This window comes from Tachysurus fulvidraco, chromosome 10 (assembly GCF_022655615.1).
Source record: "Tachysurus fulvidraco isolate hzauxx_2018 chromosome 10, HZAU_PFXX_2.0, whole genome shotgun sequence".
In the NCBI taxonomy this organism is placed as follows: Eukaryota; Metazoa; Chordata; class Actinopteri; order Siluriformes; family Bagridae; genus Tachysurus; species Tachysurus fulvidraco.
This window is the reverse complement of record NC_062527.1, coordinates 9,826,033-9,848,986: the sequence shown is the minus strand read 5'-3', so window position 1 is coordinate 9,848,986 and position 22,954 is coordinate 9,826,033. Positions and strand designations below refer to the sequence as shown.

The 22,954-nt window shown below is 36.1% G+C and overlaps 1 protein-coding gene across 1 annotated transcript; it reads right to left on the bottom strand.

The window, feature by feature from the left end:
• Window positions 1-6,345: 6,345 nt before the first annotated feature.
• cib2 (calcium and integrin binding family member 2) lies at window positions 6,346-21,833 on the bottom strand. Its single transcript, XM_027173442.2, has 6 exons — window positions 21,401-21,833; window positions 18,744-18,778; window positions 12,217-12,328; window positions 9,969-10,116; window positions 9,654-9,849; window positions 6,346-6,987 (listed from the first exon to the last, which is right to left on the bottom strand). Exons 1-6 carry the CDS (start codon window positions 21,449-21,451, stop codon window positions 6,966-6,968), a joined length of 564 nt encoding a protein of 187 aa, XP_027029243.1. The 5' UTR covers window positions 21,452-21,833; the 3' UTR covers window positions 6,346-6,965.
• Between the last annotated feature and the right edge of the window lie 1,121 nt (window positions 21,834-22,954).

Sequence of the window (22,954 nt, the reverse complement as noted above, 5' to 3'; positions counted from 1 at the left end):
TACTTACTCATGTCCATGATTAAAAAGATGCTTTATTATGGTACTACATTTAGATGCATGACTCACATGATGACATTTAAAAATGTCATTTGGTCACTTCATAATCACAGAGAATTTGAGTAAAAGGGGGGTGAAAAGGAAGTCTTTTTAACATAACATTTTAATTGACTTTGGGTGTTTTTCAACCACTGATTTATATTTAGCCACCTCCATTCTGAAACAGAGAAAAGATTACCAATCTTTCGAATCAACATACACCTTATGTCCCGTTGACTATGCTGCAATGTGAAATGACCCAGAACATTTTTGATTTTAGAGAAATACAATTGCTTTGAAAATAACCAATATGTCAGGCTTATCTAGCAAAATTTATGGATATAGGAATGCTGTTTGTGCTTTAAGATAGCTGTGTGTGTGTGTGTGTGTGTGTGTGTGTGTGTGTGTGTGTGTGTGTGTGTGTGTGTGTGTGTGTGTGTGTGTGTGTGTGTGTGCGTGCGTGCGTGCGTGCGTGCGTGCGTGCGTGCGTGCGTGCGTGCGTGCGTGCGTGTGTGTGTATGTGTGTGTGTGTGTATGTGTGTGTGTCTGTGTGTGTGTGTCTGTGAATGTTGATAGAGGAAATGTGACATTTAGATTTTTTTCACACTTCAACCTTAACACTTCTCGGGTTTAAATAAGCTATAATATTCTAATAGTTATTTAACATAAATATGATGTAGAATAACATATTTTTTAATTCTTGCTGCACTTTTATTTAAAAAAAATTAAAATAATGAAAATGGGTCATTTGACCCAAAACAATGTAAAGTCACAGAGCTTGTTGTGATTGAGACTGTCAGTAAGATTGATGTGGAGGTGGGGAAGAGTCCTGTGTGCAGATAGCTCCCCGCCCCACACTCTCATTAGCATGAGCACTGTAGATGGTGGGTTGCAGTGCACCGTAAATCTCCTGACAGATGATACTATTAGTCACTACCAACGAGTGTGGCTGAGCATCATTCACGTGACCCTACACCAGTGAGCAGTGAAAGATGTGTGCTTGAAGTGTGAAATGCAGGACATCCAGACTTTTCCATTTGTGGCAATGCATGTTAGACATCTAAAAACATTTCACATCTGAGGTTGTGATTCATAAAGGTGCTCTATTACGAAATATCAGAAACGTCTGTGAAAACAGAATGCATGGAAACACTGATAGATCGAGCATGGTATATATATTGTGTAAGTGTCTGTTGAGGTAAGATAACAGTTACAGAATTTTGAGCAATACAAAAAAGGGGGGAAATATTCATATATGTGCACATGTTCATATGCACCTTTGACTCAAGACCCATACAGGAAGACTCATACAGCATGGAGCTGTATGGTTCATGGCTTCATTATAATACACATGAAAATTAAAAGCTGAATTAATTCACATTCTCATGAATGACCCTGTGTGCTAGGCATAGTAGTCATTACAGCCTGCCATGAAATTCTTCACAAGCAACTAGTTAGTGGATTAATTAAAGGTCTCATGGTGGACTATAAATAAGCAAATATCAGACTATTATAATGTTTATACTTTCAGTACGATAGAGGCCTATCTATTCTGCTATGCCCTCATTCAATTTCAAGGTAGATGTAATTCACTTAGCCTAATAAATGCAAAAATCAATGAATACACTGTAGATTTGTTCCCTCAAAAATGCATTTTGTTACCTAAGAATAATAATTTTCTATTCTGCTGCTGTATCAGAATAAGCTTTAACTATCAAATTAATTGCAACCATCCGTACATTTACTGTTTATCATAAGGTGAAACCTGGATCTCAGGGGACTCAGGGCACAAAGTGGGGGAGACCCTGAATGGAGTGCAGACCATTGCGGAGGCAAATTCACACACTCACTCACACACCCATTTACAAAATTTTTCGCCATAAAATGGATTTAAAATAGGTTTAGTGTCCTAAAGTGTTCACAAAACGTTACCTTTACCTCCGTGTATCAAGCTTGATCATTTACAGTATGGTCTCAAGTCACCAAGAAATGCACTCACAGTGGCATGGCAGTGAAAGTGGCAATCTCAGCAAACTCAGTTATTTATATCTTTTTAGTCTTTATATCGGATGTACAACATAAAATGCTATATATCCTTGTCACTTGCTACTGCATGCAGTAAATATAAAAGTGTCATTTAAGCAAATTCTAAAAATAAAAAAGAGTATGTCTAAGATGTCTATACTATTATCTAAACTTTATATAGCAAAGTAAACTTTTGCTGCACATCCTGGTTGTATAATCATGAAGTCCTGTGATCCTCTGTAAAGAAGAGTAAAGAATTATGTCTGCTTGTCATTTCATTCAACCGCTAATCAAAGTCACAGCATCGTGTATATGCGTATCATAGCATAAAGTAGTATCTTCAACTATCCTGCACAGTATAACATTTAAGGACATGATATGTACACGATTTACATTATTTATTTCTCAATAATATTCTCACTCACTCACTCATTTTCTACCGCTTTATCCGAACTACTCGGGTCACGGGGAGCCTGTGCCTATCCCAGGCGTCATCGGGCATCAAGGCAGGATACACCCTGGACGGAGTGCCAACCCATCGCAGGGCACACACACACACACACACTCACACACTACGGACAATTTTACAGAGATGCCAATCAACCTACCATGCATGTCTTTGGACTGGGGGAGGAAATCGGAGTACCCGGAGGAAACCCCCGAGGCATGGGGAGAACATGCATACTCCGCACACACAAGGCGGAGGCAGGAATCGAACCCCGACCCTGGAGGAGTGAGGCGAATGTGCTACCCACTAAGCCACCGTGCCCCCCGTTAATAATATTATTTTTATTATTATGACCCATAGTAACATTATATCATTTTCAGTTATGCACAAACACTAAGCAAAATAACATTGGACAAGACCTCAATGTAAAGGGACCATAAAGCTGTCTCTTATCATATGGTAAGTAACCCGTGGCATCCTGAAATACATTTGTCACTACTATGGGTTTCAAATGACATGATATCTTGGTGATATCTTTTATTTTTTTCTAAATATCTAATTGTCTTTTATTAACATTTTTATTACTAGCTATTTTGACTGTAATTTAACACAAATTTATACTTTAGCTAAGTATCTTCATTGTTCATCACACTCTGTACCTGATGTACTTTACTGTTCTTCGTTTTGCAGAATGACTAGCATAGCCACTGAAAGGCTGGATGAGAGCATCATAAGCTTCCTCAATGTTTTAGCACCCAAGTGTTGGAAAAAATTTGGATTTTGACCTCAGCAATTTTTTTCCAAATTTTAATTGCATATCAAATTGATTTGATTGAACTTGAAATAGTTCCACTGTAACAAATATATTGAGTAACACAAACTGAATCATCCATAAAAACGTTTCAACTCTGTGTATATGTGCATTATCTCTTTCTCTTTCACACAGAGATGATAGAAAGTGCAAGACTATAGATTACAGAAATCAAGAATTGTAACACTTGTATTAAACAAGCAGGAAAATGAATATAAATGTAATGTAAATATATGGGTCAGTGAGCAGGAAGAGTGACGTGGTAATGGCAGAGCAAACAAATGAGCACTGTGCATAGTTCCTTATTTGTGCACTAGTATTATTGCCAGGTACAATTTTTAGGTAGAAACTGAGAGTTCATTGATTTCTGTCACAACCAACAGGACAAAAAACAGAAAAAAATATAACCCGATTTTTAAAGTAAACCAATATGCTTATCAAAGAATCATAGGTCTGAGCGCAGCTGAGCTGCTTTTAAAACACCAAACATTATGTACTGTAGCTTTGCCTAGGAGCCATCCTGCACTTTCACAATGTTCAAATTGGATTAAAGGCTTGACAAAACCAGAGAACAGTGTGTGTATGAGTGAGTGACTAACACCCTACATTGCACTACAGGCTGGTGAATCAATGTGCTTAATGGCTACTTTACAGTCCAGCAGGCTTGGTAACTGTATCAGACTCGAACAGAAGTCATGCTATTGGGGGATCTAAATCAGCAGCTGCTCTGGCTGAGGAGTGCAATTAATGAAGCCGCATCATCAGCACTTGCCTCCCCCCACAGATTTTAACACAGGCCTCATAAAGGGAGATGGAGGTAAATGCAGCAGGAATTAATTGCATATTAACACAGGCTGCTTTCCTCTAATATGTGCACACTGCTGCACTCGGATTCTACACTATTTCTATGTGGCAATGTTTTATCAATGCAAACTTTTTTCCCCAATCAACATTTTGTTTGTTAAGACTGAAATGCACTTCGCTATTTTGGTTCTTTGTTGTGCTTCTTTTTCAGAACATGTTTCAGGTAGAATCTAATTACATTCTTTTCCTAAAATGTATTATATACTACATGTTTATATACACAATATAGCTAGTAGTTTGTGGACACCTGACCATCACCCCCACATGTGAGCTTATTGCGAAAAGTTTGGAAGCTCACAATGGGTTAGGGTGTGTTTGTATCTGGTAGCACCTTTAATTAAGTGATGTTTCAGCATGAACATGCTCCTGTGAGATCCATATTTTACATGGTTTGCTAAGAAAGAGCTTGAATATATTGTACATATGCCTAATCACAGCCACACTGAACACCTTTAGGATGAACTGGAATGACAGCTGCGCACAAGGCCTTATTGTTCAACATCAGTGTATGACCTCACCAATGCTCTTGTGGCTGAATGACCACAAATCCCTGCAGCCTCACTCCAAAATCTTCTTGAAAGCCTTCCGTGAAAAGTGGAGGCTGTTATGCAGCAAAGTGGGAACAAATTTAATATTCATTTCCATGATTGTGGAATGGGATGTACAATAATCTACACTATATTTATAATGAATTTTCTATTAATAGCTTGTGTTGTGGTTATTATACACTGTATTACTCATCACATGAACCGCATTATATTCATTTAATGAATGAGTTTTGGCTGCAATTACCTGGAGTAACATCTCATTCAAACCTCCTTCTCAGTGTTCTCCACTGTGACCCTGATCAAGATAAAGTGTTTATGGAAAATGAATGAATGAATGAATGAATGAATGAATGAATGAATGAATCAATCAATCAATCAATCAATCAATTTTGGCAGCACATAGCTCCAACAAAACCATAACAAAATGAATTGTGAGACCTGAAGAAAATTTTATCAATGGCTCCACCTGGAGCACACACACACTCACTGCATGTTTAAACAGACCACTCTCATCTTGATCATTTCTCTTTTTTTCACACAGAAAAATACTCCAGAATAATTCCATTATTACCAAACCAAATAAACATCCACAGATTTCTTATGAATAACATTCATCTATGTTCTTTCAAGCAGGGAGAAGCAAGTGACTATAAATCATCAGTCTGGCTTATATAGCCAAGGACAGTTACGTGTGCATTTCTGAGCTCAGATTTACCGCACTCCAGTGTGTGGGTATAATAATGCTTCTGGATGCTGAGGCAGCACTGCTCCTAACGATCTCATTCAACTTAAAAAGTCATTACAGGTTATACAACAGGAGGTGCAGGGGAATAATAACTGTTCTCTGCTGGGAACACTGGCTGATATTTGCTGGGGCTTTAGGCCTGCTATGTTCCAGTGAGAAAAATGCATGCAACAGTCAACAAGATGTTTTCACTTTTTTTTTGCAACAGCGGATTTAGATGCTAATCAAAACTGTTAGCAGGTTAATAATCGGTGATTAAACGTATATAGTGATATATGAGGAGAATTCTAACATAATCTGTAAATTATCAATACTGTATGTAAATACTGAATTGAGCTCAAAGCGATAGAAATTCAAAATACCAGTTGGACGTAAATGATTATCCTGTTCTTGCACAATGTGTAAAAGAAATCACCAGTATGAAACAGATGCATTCAGTCAACAAACAGCAGAAAACATTTTATTCAAAGTTAAGTCAAATGCCCTCTATTATACTGAAAAAAGGGTTGACAATAAGAGATTAAGAGGTGGCGCTAACACACATCAGGTTCAAACAGGAAAACCAGAATGTAAGAGCACAATAAAAATGTATGGTTTCTGAATGGTTCAATGTAAGAAAAGATGACAGAGCCCTTTTTACAACTGGAGAACAGTTTGATATGATTGTCATCATGCTCCAGTCCTATAAGCAATAAGACAACTAAGAGAATCAGATACAGCAAAAGCAATTTTTTAGCAGAGGGCAAAATTAATGAAACTCATGCATTTCATGGAGAAAGATTGCATAGCTGTAAAAAAGATAAGACTGTCTTTCTGACTGTGATGCCAGTGCTGTGCTTTTAGCCCTCATTTTCTCTCTCTCTCTCTCTCTCTCTCTCTCTCTCTCTCTCTCTCTCTCTCTCTCTCTCTCTCTCTCTCTCTCTCTCTCTCTCTCTCTCTCTCTCTCTCCTGGCAATTTCTACATCCTATCTTTTTGCTCTTCCTTGTTTTGTCCATCTTTCTCAATTTTAAACAAGAGGAGACAACAGGAGGAGAGTGTCTGATGTCTGAATCAGTGGTGCCATAGACAAATGAACAAGCATAACACCTTAAGTCCATATTCCAGTGGTGTCTTCCTCAAACACCACATGGTTATATGAGAAATGCCCACACAGATGTTCAACCTCCAGGCATTGTTATTACTTCCACTCTGAGAATCTTAGCCAACTGTGGAATCTTTCCAGCAGGGGATAATAGTCATGCATTTTTTTCAGCATTCCTCATTCTAAAGTGTGCTTCCTTTAGAAAAAAACAAATATAGCCAAAGAGATCCAAAATCCAGCTTCCCCAAGAAGTGAGTACTGTTCAAATAGGACCAAGAGAAAACTCTTCAGAGATGTAGAGGGCAGGCACTGCTTTGCACTATATATGTGTCCATCGTTTTTCAAGAAGGATTCAAGTTGTAGTCAGGGACTCCAAGGAATCGCTGTTGATGTAGTAGAAGCCCGCTCAGATTCGTATATGGAAGGTGCTGCATGAGAGAGAGAGAGAGAGAGAGAGAGAGAGAGAGAGAGAGAGAGAGAGAGAGAGAGAGAGAGAGAGAGAGAGAGAGAGAGAGAGAGAGAGAGAGAGAGAACGAGAGAGCGAGAGAGAGAAAGATTACGTAATTATTCATTAAGATAGTTTCCTCCCATTAAAAGTTTCATGAAATTTGCCTGATGCCAGGTAAATCAGAAAGCTCTGACATTTACTGGCAATTGGTCGGCAGTGTCCTGATTCGGAACAGTGATAACAGCAAAAAAACTGGAATGAATTTGGAGTTAAAAACATTCAGTCTATCACCGTTAGTGCTGACTCAGAAGATTCCAATTATCCATATGTCTGACTATAAGACAAATTGAAAATAACTGGGAAGAACAGATGGCTTTTGATTACATTTGCAGTGAGAATGGCTTATTATATTGAAACGACCTAGGATTTTAATAAGGTAAAATAAGAATACAGCATTATGTGAAGCACAAACTTTGTGCCGCTGTAATAATAGCTTTAGTGTTATTTGCCAGACAGAAAAGGTGTATAGTTTATCTCTTATATCTGTATCTCTTATATATTCAAGTGTTTGTAGTTTTTTTTTTTTGGAGTATAATTAAATCATACTTCCTTTATATTTACTTTAATTTTTATTTAATTTTTAAGAATAAACTATTCATATTTTATTATATTTATTTTGGAATTCTCTGAACATTTTTGGATTAGTTCAGTCAAAATGTACACATATGAAAAAATAATTTGTAAAGCAATTGCATTATCAACACCAGTGGACTTATTAACTTTTACCTGAGTAATTTTCTTGAACAACACTTTCATTTTATTTATTTTTTTTATCTTTTTACTCAAGTGAATTATTACTACACTAGCAGTACTTTTACTCAAATGAGTATAATTTCTACACTTAATTTAATTAAGTGTATTTATAATTTAAGTGTAATTATAATTTGTCCACTGGTGCATTTCTAAATATAAATCACATGGATTAAAGAGCAAATATATAACAAAACAACTTATTATAACAATTTTAGAATGTCACAATAAGACTTTAAACTGTCTTCTTTCATATATCTGTAATGGAAATGTCTTCATCACCAGATCTTGTAAAAGCTTTTTTGAAGCAGATTAATGTTCCTGCATGTAAAAGGCAGAAGTATGCACTTTGCCTCAGTGTAAGCTACAGAACAATAAACAATGCTATACTAGTCTTCTGTCAGTCCCAATCCCTCTGTGGCAGTGGGGCACAGCTGTGGAGCTTGTAAATGTCCAGCAGAGGAACGGCTGACTCATAAAAAGAACACATCAGAGCTGAATTACAATAAAGGGGCTTACAGTTCAGAGGGTGAAAGCTCACTGAGCTTGATGCAAAGGTTCAACACATGCTTCAAAAACAAGATTAAACATAAATTAAAAAAATCAATAAAGACTGAGTTTATCTTGTGTTAACATTAAAGGATGTTATATGCATGTGGTTTATTGACATGTGAGTTAAACAAGGAATAAGACAGTCACTCAAATTTGGTGTGATTGGGTACATTTAGTTACAAAATATATAAGCTAACCTGGCCTAACCGTAACCATAAACCTAATTAAACCCATATGATGTGAGTCATGTCATTTAATATTAATTACAAAAATGTTAGACAATTTTGTACATTTTTGTATGCATAGGCAGATGGAAACATATTTCATGACGCTTAATGTTGGTATTTTCAATTTGCTTAGCTGTCAGAATAGCTGTCTACAATGAACCATTCACAGTTCACATTCGCACACATTCACACAGCCTTTCACATTATGGACAATTTTAGAGATGCCAATCAGCCTACAATACATATAATTTATCTTTAATTCAAAAACTAGTCTCATTTTTTATGATTAATAGTTTTATTTTTGGTTTGCTTTTTCAGGTTGTTAATATGGAGCAAGTTTCATTCAAAAACTTTTCAGTAAATTTGTGTAAGAAATTAACATAAACAAGCAGTTTAAAGTTGTGAGTGTAATCCAACTTAAAAAGATTCCAGTAGTTCATGCCAATTTTAATGTTTGAATCCTGCATTGGGGGGGTTGCATTAGCAAGGCTCCTTATATGCAAATTTACACAGATGTAAAATTTCAAACTGAACTGAATTTTCATTAACATTACCTAAATATTAATATGAGTGATTTCCCAACATATTCACTTGGTAAATGAGGCCCAATGTGGCTAACAGCATATAAAAGCACTTCAGAGCCAGTTAGCTTGACATTATTTAAACAATGATAAATGGTGCCCACTTGTTTCATTTTTTATTCATGATGATCTGTTTTAGTATTTTAGAGTGAAGTATTATTTTAATGCCTGGTATTGATATTGCCAGATAATGCTGCAGAGTGTCTTTGGTGATAAATATCCATTGTGTAAGAGAATTCCTTGCAACTTCTGGCACTTCAGCACTTCAGTATGGCGGTAATGAAGACAAAGTGCCAATAAAGTGACAGACATACCAGTTACTAGGCTAAAATTCAGTGTATACTGTATCAACAGCAGTGGGACATGCCATAAAGGGACTCAAAGTTCAATTGATAGTAAAGAAGAAGCAGTTCAGTGCTTCATTATAATTTCTGTTCAAAAACATATTTTTTGCTTACATGCACAAAGTTCTGTACCTTAAAAAATCAGGAGCCCTGGAAATCATGTTTTCAAAGTCAGCGAAGGAGAGCTTGCTGTCTCCATCTAGGTCAGCTTCTTCAATCGCCTTCTCACACACCAGGATCACCTCCTCGGGTGTCAGCTCCTCCTTCGTCAGCTTGTTCAGTGTCTTCTCAAGGTCCTCCTTGCAGATGTAATTATCCACATTGAAATCTGCAAATGGAGAATGTGAAATACATTACAGATTATTAGGGCCACTAAAGCCACAACTTAAACTGTGGTAGGGAGACATTATGAAATGTATGTGTGCTAATGAAAAGAGGCTCTGTTACCATATATTTTAAAAGCATAAATGGCCTTTAACTCTCGGGGGGCCATTTCACTCAGAACTGAGAACATGTCGACAAAGTCGTTGAAGCTGAGGTTCCCCAAGCCATCCTCAGAGAAGGATTCCACAATCCTGTCACGGAAAGGATTTTCCTGCACAACACGGATGGATTACGTGAGTGCATTAAACCAAGTACAAAAAAGCTAAAGGACTGGCAAGAACAATGAGGTAAGATTCATCACTGAAGGATAATGGATGCTAAACCTTGAGTTTGAAATGTTACAGTTACTGTGTGTATCACTTGCACTCTGATTAAGTACAGGCATAAGAGCCTATTCTGCTGAGTGAGACTCTCCACGCTGGTGCAAATATATTTCTCACACACTGAACTTTCCAATGGCTTCCAGGAATTTTTTATGTGCTTCCAATCAGCTGACTCAACATTGTTACAGTATGAGCAAAACAAAGAGAGGGCAAGGATATAGACACACTGTGTTTGAGTCAGTGCATGGCTGACCACCCTGTGCTGTTCTGTGCTGTAAGATAAATAGGTGTGGCTCACATTCCCAACCAGGCACTTCCGATAAATAAGGAATAAAAAACACAACTTGGCCACCCTGTGATTCCAAAATAATTAAAGACAGGATAACAGTATGATGCTGGCAATGGAAATAAGATTGTTTTTGTCTTGATTGGTTTTATACCATTAATACCCACAGTAATTTTTTTATTCTGACTGCTCCTATTAGAAGGTTCAGAAGGGATCAGAATTGAGAGTGCACTGGTTTGTGAACCTTCCATACACAATCATGAAAGGCTATAAATGTTCTTTCTCTTGCCCTTTTATCTTTCTCTTGAATTTCATTTGACGCACAAAAAATACACATCTTGTTCTGTTTCCAAGGCACCGGAATACTTTCCCTCATTGGAAAACATAGTTACAGCTTTACTGTACATTGACCTCTGACAGGCTGATGCTTGAGACTCCTCACAGAAAATACTTAATAAAATGTCTCCTTAAGGAAAGCTTTTCATAATATACATAAAATGTTTATCATATTAACAATTACACACATTTTCATTCTGTTTATATGGAGAATCCTGGAAGGTATTGTGAAAAAAGTGAGCTGTCGTGGTATGAGCATTTTGTTTCGCTATATTTTACTTTATTTAAGTTAAGATCGGATTAATGCCTGTTGATCCTGGATCAAAGAAAGGCCAGTCTGTAGGGGAAAAACACTGACGTAAAAAACACTCGGACTCAGTGATGTGTGGTGAATCACATCACTTGAACATGAAAGGCTAATTAGCAGCCAGCCTTGGACTGAGTGTGGACACAGATTTATGAAGTCTAGGAAGACTTTTGGAGGCTGTGTGCTGTCAGAGGCACATCAATTCTATCTCCTTCACTATAGGCCACCACTGTGAGGGGGTTTACAGCCCCACTAACCACACAACATATTTACAGGAAGGAACAATTACATCACCAGCAAGGACACATGTTCACCCTGCCTGATCAGGAAGAACTGACTAGTGAGCCAGAGATCACGTGTGAGGCAGGACATAGTAATAAACAATATAGTGTTGACTCCATTGTTGCCAAATTAAACTAAAACTGCACTTTGGCATAAACTGACAAGTAAATGGCAAATATTAAATATATTTTAATGTATTTTTATAATGGTAATATGTAAGGAATAAACACAACAGGGTGCAGGACAATAGAAAAACAATTATATAGTTAATATCTTCTTCAACCTAAATCACTTAAATAACACCTTCTGACCAGTTAGACCTGAGAATTCAGCAGCACTATAATGTTTTTGAAGTGCTGACCTCTCTTGACACATATGACCTGAACTATTAAATACTTATTCAATGATGTATTGCTTAGCTTAACAGCAGTCTTCTCAAAGCATTTCCATCTAAGTTCAAGATTAAATATACAGGATGCTTATTTACGACCATGAAAAATCCAGCAGTGCTAATTTAAAATCTGATACATCATTATTTCATTAATTGTTAACTTTTATAAGCTCGGTGGTACAAACTACTGTTCCTCTCATGTGTTGTACAATATCATCAAAACAACAAAACAAGTGTTCCCGTTTCACAGCAAAAAATCAAGTTTAGATTTGATAGCAAATTTAAGGTTTAGTCTGAATCAGTGAACAAATAGTTAGAGTACCAATACTCAAATAATGCTAATGCATAATTAGATGTTGTAGATGTGGTGTTAAAAACAGCATTACCTTCAGCTCTGGCATATTGACTATGAGGCTTAAAGGGACTTTAACATCAGGGTCATTTGTGTAATCCATGGGAACTAAATGTGGAGCCAGTTCATGGAATCTTCCATGTAACCTGGAAAGAGAACAAGACGTTACTACTAAGTTTACTGTTTCAGTATATATTACACATTCTGCCCAATGTTAATCCTGAAACTATCAGTTATTGTAAATTATCTAACCCTCTGGTGAACACAAATGCTCAGGGCCATGCTCCTTAGCCAGTAGAATTTTATAGAAACTTGTCCTGTATATTAATCAACAGAATCAATTGCAGCAGCTTTCTAATTATTATCGGCAGATACCTGTTTTCTTTCTGCATTACTGTGCTCAGAAATGGCACAATCCATAGCCATTTACAAGACATCTATACTAATGATTGATCGTCTGATGAGGTATATACAGTATCGGCTATGGTTTAGATTTAGTAGCAGATTTCTCATGGAAAGCTGTGAAAAATGCACTTCTCATACATTTGAGAAATTCAATTATTAATGACCCAAACTTAATGTAATATTTTACTGGCAAAGGGGAATGTAATAATATGATTAGCAAAAGAGGCAGAATTCACAAGGCTATTTTATCCATTTGCTCACACATAGATACTTGGAGCACGTCCAGAGAGCCGTGTCTGAGTCTGAGCATGGCAACTAGTGAGAGGGAGAGAGGCTCCAACTTTAATAAGATGGGGAAAAAAATACATTGGCACAAAGATGTTTTATAAAAATCAATATTGGAATGATATGAGAGCAAGCAAGCACACACCTACATCCTAACACCACACACAAGAAACAGAAGCTAAATACAAAAGATAACTTATAGAAGAATCTTATAGTAAATCTGGTATAGAAAACCTCAGGTCTCACAGGCCCTAATATTTCTGTGTCAATGTCTGAAACAAACCAGTACAGTTACATATGAATAAAGCTCATCACAATCATTTGATAAGCTTGAAAATAATATAAATTCAGTGTCATGACCTCTAACCCTGTAAAATTGTCATTTTTTCTTTAAATATAATGAAATGTTACACCTAATACAAAACTCCAGTCATGTTAGGAATAAGATAAGGTAATGTGTGTGTGTGTGTGTGTGTGTGTGTGTGTGTGTGTGTGTGTGTGTGTGTGTGTGTGTGTGTGTGTGTGTGTGTGTGAGAGAGAGAGAGAGAGAGAGAGAGAGAGAGAGAGAGAGAGAGAGAGAGAGAGAGAGAGAGAGAGAGAGGCCTTAAAGACAACATTTGGACCCAAATCAGGTCAATGAAGATGACAACCTGTAATGATTGGTGATGATAACCATTTCCTAACCCTGCATAATAGTGTCACTACCGTGTTAGTGTGTTGGCCGGATGGGAAGAAGTGTGTGTTTTATGAAGGTCATAAAATACAGGACTCCATTAGGTTGTGAGGTGATTGTCCATTTTGTTTCCTGTGCTCCACTGGCCCTCTTATCAAACCTAATCTCAGTGTCACTGTAGAGGAATGATTCACCCAAATGAATCAAATAAGCTGTGTCTTTTCTTGTGTAAGAGCTGGGGAGATAAAAACCACTATAATGAATAGTAAAACCTACTGGAAAATGAACTTACTAAGGAATACTAACATATCACAATATGTTTACTTTTTTGACATAGGATTATCTTCACAACAACTGCTACTGCATAATGATACACAAAGAGAATCAGGTCAAGACCCCATCACCTATTATTATGGGACCTATAAGACATACTGAGCTTAAAAGCAGCTGTTTGTCAAATATGAAAGCATGATGGAGCTGCATGCACTCCCTCAGTGTAGCTAGGTGTATGACAATATTTCTTGCAAATAGCTCCATGCAAGAAGTACTGAAAGAAGCAGGTGATGCAGCACTCTGAAGACAGCAGATAAAAGCTGGTAATGGCTTAGTGCTGAAGAATAAGCTGAGGCTTTAGTAGCCATTAGAAGCTAATATATTAAACATCTCATTACCCCTCATCCCTAGGACATAAATGCTAGGTTTTTCTTTCAATAGCAAGCACTTAGCTAGTATATCACACGGCATCCTTACTACTAATTCTAATAGCGCATCCATTCTTCACGTAGAGAAATTCTCATTTTGGCAAGAGCTTTATCCTCTTGGCAGGAGCAGCCCTTAGTGAGAAATGTATGTAGGTAATGATGTATGTTTATGTTTGTGTTAATATAGCTGATGGATATATTTTATGCAGTGCTGCAGGTGTGTGTGTGTGTGTGTGTGTGTGTGTGTGTGTGTGTGTGTGTGTGTGTGTGTGTGTGTGTGTGTGTGTGTGTGTGTGTGTGTGTGTGTGTGCGTGTGTGCGTGTGTGCGTGTGTACGTGTGTACGTGTGTGCGTGTGTGAGTGTGTGCAGGTGAGTGTGTGTGTGTGTGTGTGTGTGTGTGTGTGTGTGTGTGTGTGTGCGTGCGTGCTATTGGGTAAGGACTATTTTAGCTTATTTTATTAAATAAAATGTGATCAGAAATAAAGCGCTTCACCCTTTACTTAAATGCACCTCAGAGATAATAGCATAAATGTGAGGTACTTTGACAATAGTAGGATTATGTATTTTGTAAGTTTGTATTTTGAACAAGTATGTATTTTACAGATTTTAAAGTTTTATATTTTTATTATACTGTGTGTACAATTTGGAAGTGTGTCTATAGCATTATCTAAATTAAATAATGACAGTTATATGTTTGACATATATTCATTTATATGATATGATATATAATTTGCATGAATTATCCATGATGAAGGGAACTGCAGTGGTCCATTGGTGATTTGTTTGTCTGTGCCTGGGCTTTATAAAGTTTGCATTATAGACAAGTTCCATATAACTGTCCATCATAGTTCCAATTAAAGGCCCTGTAACTGCTACTTTATGTGCACTCCTTGCAATATCTTGTGTATGAGGCAATATGGCAGGTTGGTTTGCTTCAGTTTTTAGGTATGGATGCCTGGCTCACATGGAAGCTTCATGTTGAGCCATCAAAATCTTCTCTCACATAGTCATGCTAACTGATATGCTTACTGAAAGTGATGAAATATGTTAAATTAATGCTTAATCAATCTGAAATAAAGACCTATGAAAGAATAAAAGTAAATATTGGGTAGAACAATAAAAGGAGTCAATTTGTTTTAATTACCTGCAAAATATGATTAATTTCTGCAATTTTTAGTTGTAGAATGTTTCTATGTCTGTATGATTATAAGAACTGAATTCCCATAAAGTAATAATGATTATAACATGAACTATTAATTTCCATCAAGTGACAAAAGATGAGCAGTTTAGTTTGTGTCAAGACAGAAACTCAGTCAAGGCAAAGCGCCACAGTTCGAGCTCAGTCATTGGTAAATTTGACTGTAAACCTACACTGTACCTCATCCCCCAGTATCTGCTTTTAATTTCTTTGAGTAGTAACTTGATCTTTCTACAGCCCCGATTAACAGCACATCCTGAAATCTGAGAGCCATATGTCAATTACATTAGAAAATAACGGGAGCGATTTGTTGTATGTCTTGTTGCATCCAGAGTGGCCTGGAACAAAAACTGGTACTGTTATTTCTTGGAGTCCTATCTTTGTTCAGCCACAAATGAAAGAGGACGGCATTTGTTATTTTTATAGGTGACGTGGCCTCAAGTGGGGGATGGGGAGTTGGGTTGCTTGGATGCCGGCCCATAATCAGAAGATTGGGTTCCAGGTCAGGTGCGAGGCTTGCAAAGTGATCCTTGCCTAGGTGAGAACACCACTGTAAGGGGTGAAGGGTTTCAGCGAAAGCACTGCTGCTCTTCTTAGTATCATATTTATAGAAGCTGCTAGTAACACACATTCCTGCTGAACCAGCTAATCTGATATGTGGGAATGGGAATATTTAATCCACATAGTGAGGTGAATTATGTGGAAACTTAATACTAACAATATGCTTAATATTTTAAACATGTCTCAGATGGTGTCAATATAATTTTTGTTGACAACTGACTAAAGCATCAAAGGTCATAACTTTCAGAGGCTATAACTAATGAACATTCTGTTTAAGGATGCTGTAAAATATGACCAGGTCAATAACTCTGACAAAAATATTGTTGAGTCAATAAGAGAGCAAAGGTAAGAAGGTAAAAAGGCAAAGTTAACAATATCTTCATACAATCAAATAATCAAGAAAACCCAAACACCAGAAGGTTTTTGTTCTCTCAAAAATTGTGTGCTTACAAACAAATGCTGATCTAGGAAAGAATAAAAAAATAAATATCATATAATAAATCCACCCAAATCCATAAGTTCACAAGGGTTAACAGAATGGTGAGATGAAGGTGAAAATGATGTCAATTATATGCTATAGCCTTCATAATTACCAGATCTTAAAACAAACAAGCAAAGAGATATTGGACTCTATTGTCCCACAGTGTTCTGCCATCCCATCAACAAAATATGAACAGGGAAAATATCTTTAGATAGAATTTTGCTCATTACTCCATTACAGTTCCATAGTTGTGTAGAATTTATACAAATTGAAGCTCTTCTAGTGGCATAACAATAAAGGCACTGACAAGTCCATTATACTATTGCATATTCATCCACATGGGAAAATTGTGTTAATTTAATTTATTAATTGCTTGAAAAATTTCAATAAGAAAATATGCATTAACCACCCAACATCCATGATTAGAGATCAGTTACATTTACATCATCTATGTTCATCTCATAAATACAGGTTAAAACTGTATAAATGATACTAAACATCTCCATAGCTAATTGCAATACATCTGCATCACTAAGGATCTAAGAAATTGACTAATGATATTTTTGCTGATAGAGCTAGGATAGTTCTCAATGTTACACCTGAAGTGGTAATGTCTCAGTAGTACATGGGCCAAAAATCCTGTTTTACACCCAGTCAGTAAAACCTAAAAGAGGTACAAAGAGAGCTGTGCAGAGATACCAGTGAAAGTTTGTGTATTTGCAGGGCTTGTAACAGAAGCAATATCATATGTCGTTCAACCAATTACACGCTTTGCTGCTTGCTGCCAGGTCTTCTGAGGGGTAGATTTTGATAGAGACACATGAAAAAAGAAAAAAAAATAATCACACTCTTGCAGAGTGCAGTTATAAATTGTGTCTGGCTAGGTTGTAATCTCTCTGTCCCCCTTTACTAGGACTCAGTTATTCCTAGTCTAAAATAAAGTGTTCCTGGAGACTTTTGTGAGGGGTGTACACAGCAGTCTTGCCATGTATTCTGTATATTGTAAGAATTGTGTAGGTTTCTTTGATAAACCCAATTTCAATTTACCTGTAGAAATTTAAGTGAGGAAGCTTTTTTGACTATTGAGTGTGAACAGTTATCAGTACACTGCGGTCTACTTTTATTGTGTCAACCTGAGGACATCCATATTGTAGACATTGTCTAAATATGGTCTGAATTCAAGCAAACATCAATGGAAAGATTAGTTTCTTTACAGCAGCCTTCAGGAAAGTATACAACAACTACTGTGTTTTTTTTGAATGAGAATCCATTAAGCACAGCTAAAGACAGCATGACATATTGAACTAACTAATTATTATACCATTAACTCTTCCAATGTCAAGCTGAAATATTTTTACTGGACTTGACCAAAAAAGAAACAAAAGAATTAAAGATCTGCATAACAGCGTGTATGTAAATACAATATACAGACCTATATGAGTTCACTTTAGGCAGAACACTTCAGTCTAAATCAGCCCAAAGAGTAGGTGCACTTTGTAAGTGTAAATATCCTGACATGGAAAATATGCTAGTTAAATAACTGAACTACTTACTGGAGGTTTATGAGCTCAAATCCGATTGAACTCCAGAGAACCACTTCTGGGCCACTAATCAAGGCTCTTATTGCTCAACAGTTCAGCTCAAGTGTAAGTGACTTTGGATATACGCATATCCCACATAAAGAATTGTAAACACACACTCCTCTATCCCATCCATCAGTGGAAAGATTACAACTAAGATCATGTTTGCATGGTAAATTATTTCCAAAACTGGAACTAGTGTGTTTGACACCGGTATAAGTGTGGACTTGCAGGTTTTTAAGCATGTTACCATTACTGCTAATTAAAGTGAGAAATATATAACCAACAGTGATTTTAACATAAAGAGGTGATGAAGGGCTGATGAAGGGCCAGAATGTAATTAAATAAGGAAAAAATCATAACAGGTTATGTAATAAAAAAATAAATAATCAATGATGGAATTGTTACTTGTGGAGCACCTGTAAAATAAGTTAGTTCCTGTTATAACAAAAGTTCTTGTTATAGAAAATTTGTCAATTAGAAACCAATTCAACAGTGCTGAGCACAGATTAGACAATATAAACAAAACTAACAAAAAAAAAAGCCATACAGTTCAACTTTGGTCCAGTTTGTCATCAAGGTAGTAATGTGACAACATTGTATACAAGGTTCCTTGTATACAAAAGATCCTTTAAGAATCACATACGCTCATATCATATTAAGTTTGCATAACTTACCGAAGGATTTCCTTGCGGGTAAAAAATGTGCAGTCCTGCAAAGACAGAAGGAAAACAAACTGTATGAAACATTCTTAACAGGTAACAAGACTTAAATGTTCTGAACACAATCTTCACTGATATATAATTAATGTTAACTAAATTGTCACTTGAATTGATCACTTTTCTGAGCTTCTCTGCCTCTGAGTATGTCGTCCTTAAACACAGAAAGGTTTAACGTTTCTCTCAGCTGATAATGTTGTGTCTGAGAACTGCCATCGATTACATCCCTGTCACATGAAACCCAGCAGTTCTATCAAGACTGTATGGTTGTATCTATTTGCATTGCTTTTACCAGTCCAGTGGCTTAATACAGCATTGCTGGTGTATCACCAATATAGTATGTACTGATGTACTGTTTTATTAGCTAATGACTGATGTCTCCTTTACAGTGTTAACCCTGTGTTTGCCTTCATAGGCTTATGCAACAACAACAAAAAAAAAAACAATGCCAGAAATCACTCGAGATTCTTGTGAGAGTGCTTTAAAAATTATGGCATTAGCCTTTAAATATTATTAATTTCTTATTAGTCTGAAATATTGGGACTTGGGTCTGTGTGATGTGAGGCAAGGCCAGAAAGACAAGAATTATTAGCACACTGGATAGATTTCCTGTGTAAATTATTACCAAAACACAGAAACTGAGAGATGAAAATGGACTCTTGGCCAACATCTAATAATGAATAAAGGGTTGCTTTGAGCTTTGTAGGTTTTTAGATCTTAATAAATCTCATACCTTTATATAAGTACATATATACTAATAAAATTCTTATGTTATGTAAGGAATAAACTACATTGTTACCCTTAGAAAACACAAACACATATTAGAACACTACTGTGTCATGCTGGAGTGACTAGTAGTGATGTGAGTATGACTTGGCTCTAATAGTCCATGAACTGGCTGGTTTTAATTACAGAGCATGAACAATGGGAGTGTTCATTTCTGGCTCTAGACAGCGTTGTATTTAAAGTTAAGAAAAATGAAGAGAACTTTCAAAAGGTGTCTTATTTTCTATGCATGTTTTTAAGAACTTCAGATAGTAGATGTCATTCACTAATCATACTGTAGATGTTATTTGGGTATTTTTGCATGCACATGGGTAAAATCAGTCGGATCCTTTCCTATCTCCATTGTCTTCATTTTTTCTTTGACCCTTTATTATTCCAGGAACCAGTGGTGATAAGTTTGCAGAAGTTTCCAGTATGACTGTACAAGGTGTAAGATAATCCTCATAGATTAACTGAGTATTAATTATTAACTGGATTTCCTCCAGGTACATACAAGGAGAAGAAAAACTATATGGGTCACTAAAATTATGGTGATGTTCTAAACTTTAATTTACCATATTAAATGGCAAACTATGATACACTCTAAAAGAAAAATAGAGAAAAATATTGTCCCCTGAAGGGTTCTTTGGTTTGTTGCACTGGAGGAAACCACAAGGTTCTGTACAGAACCATAAAACAGATTGAGGAGGCTTAAATGTTTGGTGTGGTTTTTTTTTTATTTTTAGGTAAGCATGTTTTATTATCCACAGTCATAATAGTACACCACCTATTTAACTACCTATGTGGTTTGGGATATCCACATTTCTATAGTAATTATGCCATTCAGTGATTCTAGGAATAACAAGATCAATAAACAAAACAAAAAAGGCAAACCCACATGTAAAATAACATCAAATAACTCTCAAGAAGATGCTACATGTAATTGTATTCTGCTATAGGTATTGGTTGAAGCACAAAAAATGGCTACCTGTTAGCTGGTTAAAAAAAAATTCAGTCAGCACAATCATAGTAAGCATAACATTCATATGTTCAGGTAATCTAATTTTCAGAATTTACCGATTTTTCCTGGATTACTCATATACCAAAGCAATATGGTATAACCTTGGCCTTTTTTTGGTTTGCTCGATGCTTTAGATGAAATGCCAGATGAATATGATGGCAGTGAGAGTTACGCATTGGCCAAGGATTATAGGAGCATCCTGTTCAGGAGAAATTGCTGAGTATAATCCCTCACAATTTTTTCTGCCTTTCAATCTAAAAACTAACCTTATTGTTAAGAAAAGAGGTGTGATCATGTACTGATCAAAACAGTTTGGAAGTTTAAATTAAAGGGTGAAAGACAAAAACTCTGAATAATTTTGACAAATATAAATATGCATTTTCTATGTAGAGTAAGGTTAATCTAGAATTTGTTTTAATAGATTTTACTAGTTATTTTTTACATTCAATTGCAAAGATCAAGATAATGCTACATTTCAAAAGTAAAAGAGCAATTTGGTAAGGCAAAGAAATGTAAGAGATGTGGTGTAAGTTTTTGTGTCTCCATTTTAAAGCAGCTCAGGATCCTGCAGCAGTATGTAATACAGCAGCCTGTAGGCAATATCCTAACAGCAGTAACAAACAATAGGGATTTTTTACCTTCTACTGCATTGTAATTAGTTTATGTTTCCATGAATAGCCTAAATAGGCTCTGAAACACGAGCAAACTTGCTGTATGATTACCCTGATTTATACAGATGTCAGCGGTTCTGTAGGTTATGATATCTGACTTTAAGCTTGATTACTGGTGGGAAGTGTTGAAGAGCTGAATATACCTAGAAGTCTCTTACCTGGTAGGCGTCTAGCTGTTCATCAGTAAATATCGTCTGCTTATTACCCATCTTAGCCGAGTGATTTTCCTGTCGTACAGATGCATCACATTCGGAGTTGGAGGAGTCCTGGCTTTTCTAGGCATTTATGGCATGTATACGGTGTGGCCAGACGGAGAAAAGCGTGACCGCGCATAGAATTGCAGACCTCCGGCTTACTTATGGATGTTTGTAATACCAATAGCACTCTCCATAAATACTTGAGTGCAAGATGATCCGCGATCCTCCTCTACTCGAGTGTAGAGGTTCATGAATAGCAAAATAGCTTGTAGGATTACTCACACACTCCCGTTTCAGCACCACTGCTGTCCACAGCTGCTCACTCTGCCAACGCTCAGCGGAGAACTACAGCATTGGACTGGGAGGGAAATTACACTCAGGTGACACTAGGGGGCGTCTGTCACCAGGTCATGAAGGAGATAGATAGATAGATAGATAGATAGATAGATAGATAGATAGATAGATAGATAGATAGATAGATAGATAGATAGATAGATAGATAGATAGATAGATAGATAGATAGATAGATAATTAATATTATACATTAGTGTTCAAACCCTACTTTTAAAATACAAATATTGTTATAGACAATATTACAATAATTTCTCAATAAAGGTAAGTTACATTTAAAAAAGTGTATACCTGATTAAAAAACAATATCTGACAATAGAAAACTTGGATTTTGACTGCAAAGTCTTTCTCCAAGATGTTTAGACCTGCAAGCCAATTACAATCACAAAAACTGCACAAACTGTACATGAGACTACTGATATGTTTGAAAACATTAAAGTATTGTCATACCAAATATTGATTTTCTTTACTTTATTATTCTTCACTACTCTATTTATTTATTTATTTATCTGTGTGTGTTTGTTTGTTTGTTCGTGTATTTATTTATTCATTTATTTATTTATGTGTGTGTGTGTGTGTGTGTGTGTGTGTGTGTGTGTGTGTGTGTGTGTGTGTGTGTTCATGTATTTATTTATTTATTTATTTATTTACTTACTTACTTACTTACTTACTTACTTACTTATTTATCTGTGTGTGTTTTTGTTCATGTATTTATTTATTTGTTTGTTTGTTTGTTTGTTTTTGTAGAAATCTTTGCTTTTACTGTTTTTCACAGCATTTCTTTATGGCATTGCCTTACAGTATTTTTTGCATATGTAAAACTTTTACACAGTACTGTGTATTATGATGATTTATTCCCCCATGTATTTCTTTCAAATTTCACATGGTAATTAAAAAAAAAAACTATTTGCCAGCTATTTATGTGTAACTGGTAGTTAATCACAGTCAAAATAGTGTATGATGCTAATTTAGAACACTATATTTATTTATTTTTTAGAAATATTAAGATCAGTATAAACGATTTTAAGTAAATGAAAATATAAAACGGACCAAATTAATAATATGAATGAAATATTTCAGGCATATTCCTGCGTACTATAATATATAATATACTTTTGAGTAGTATTTACTTTTATTTTACCCTGCACATATGGCTCTACACAG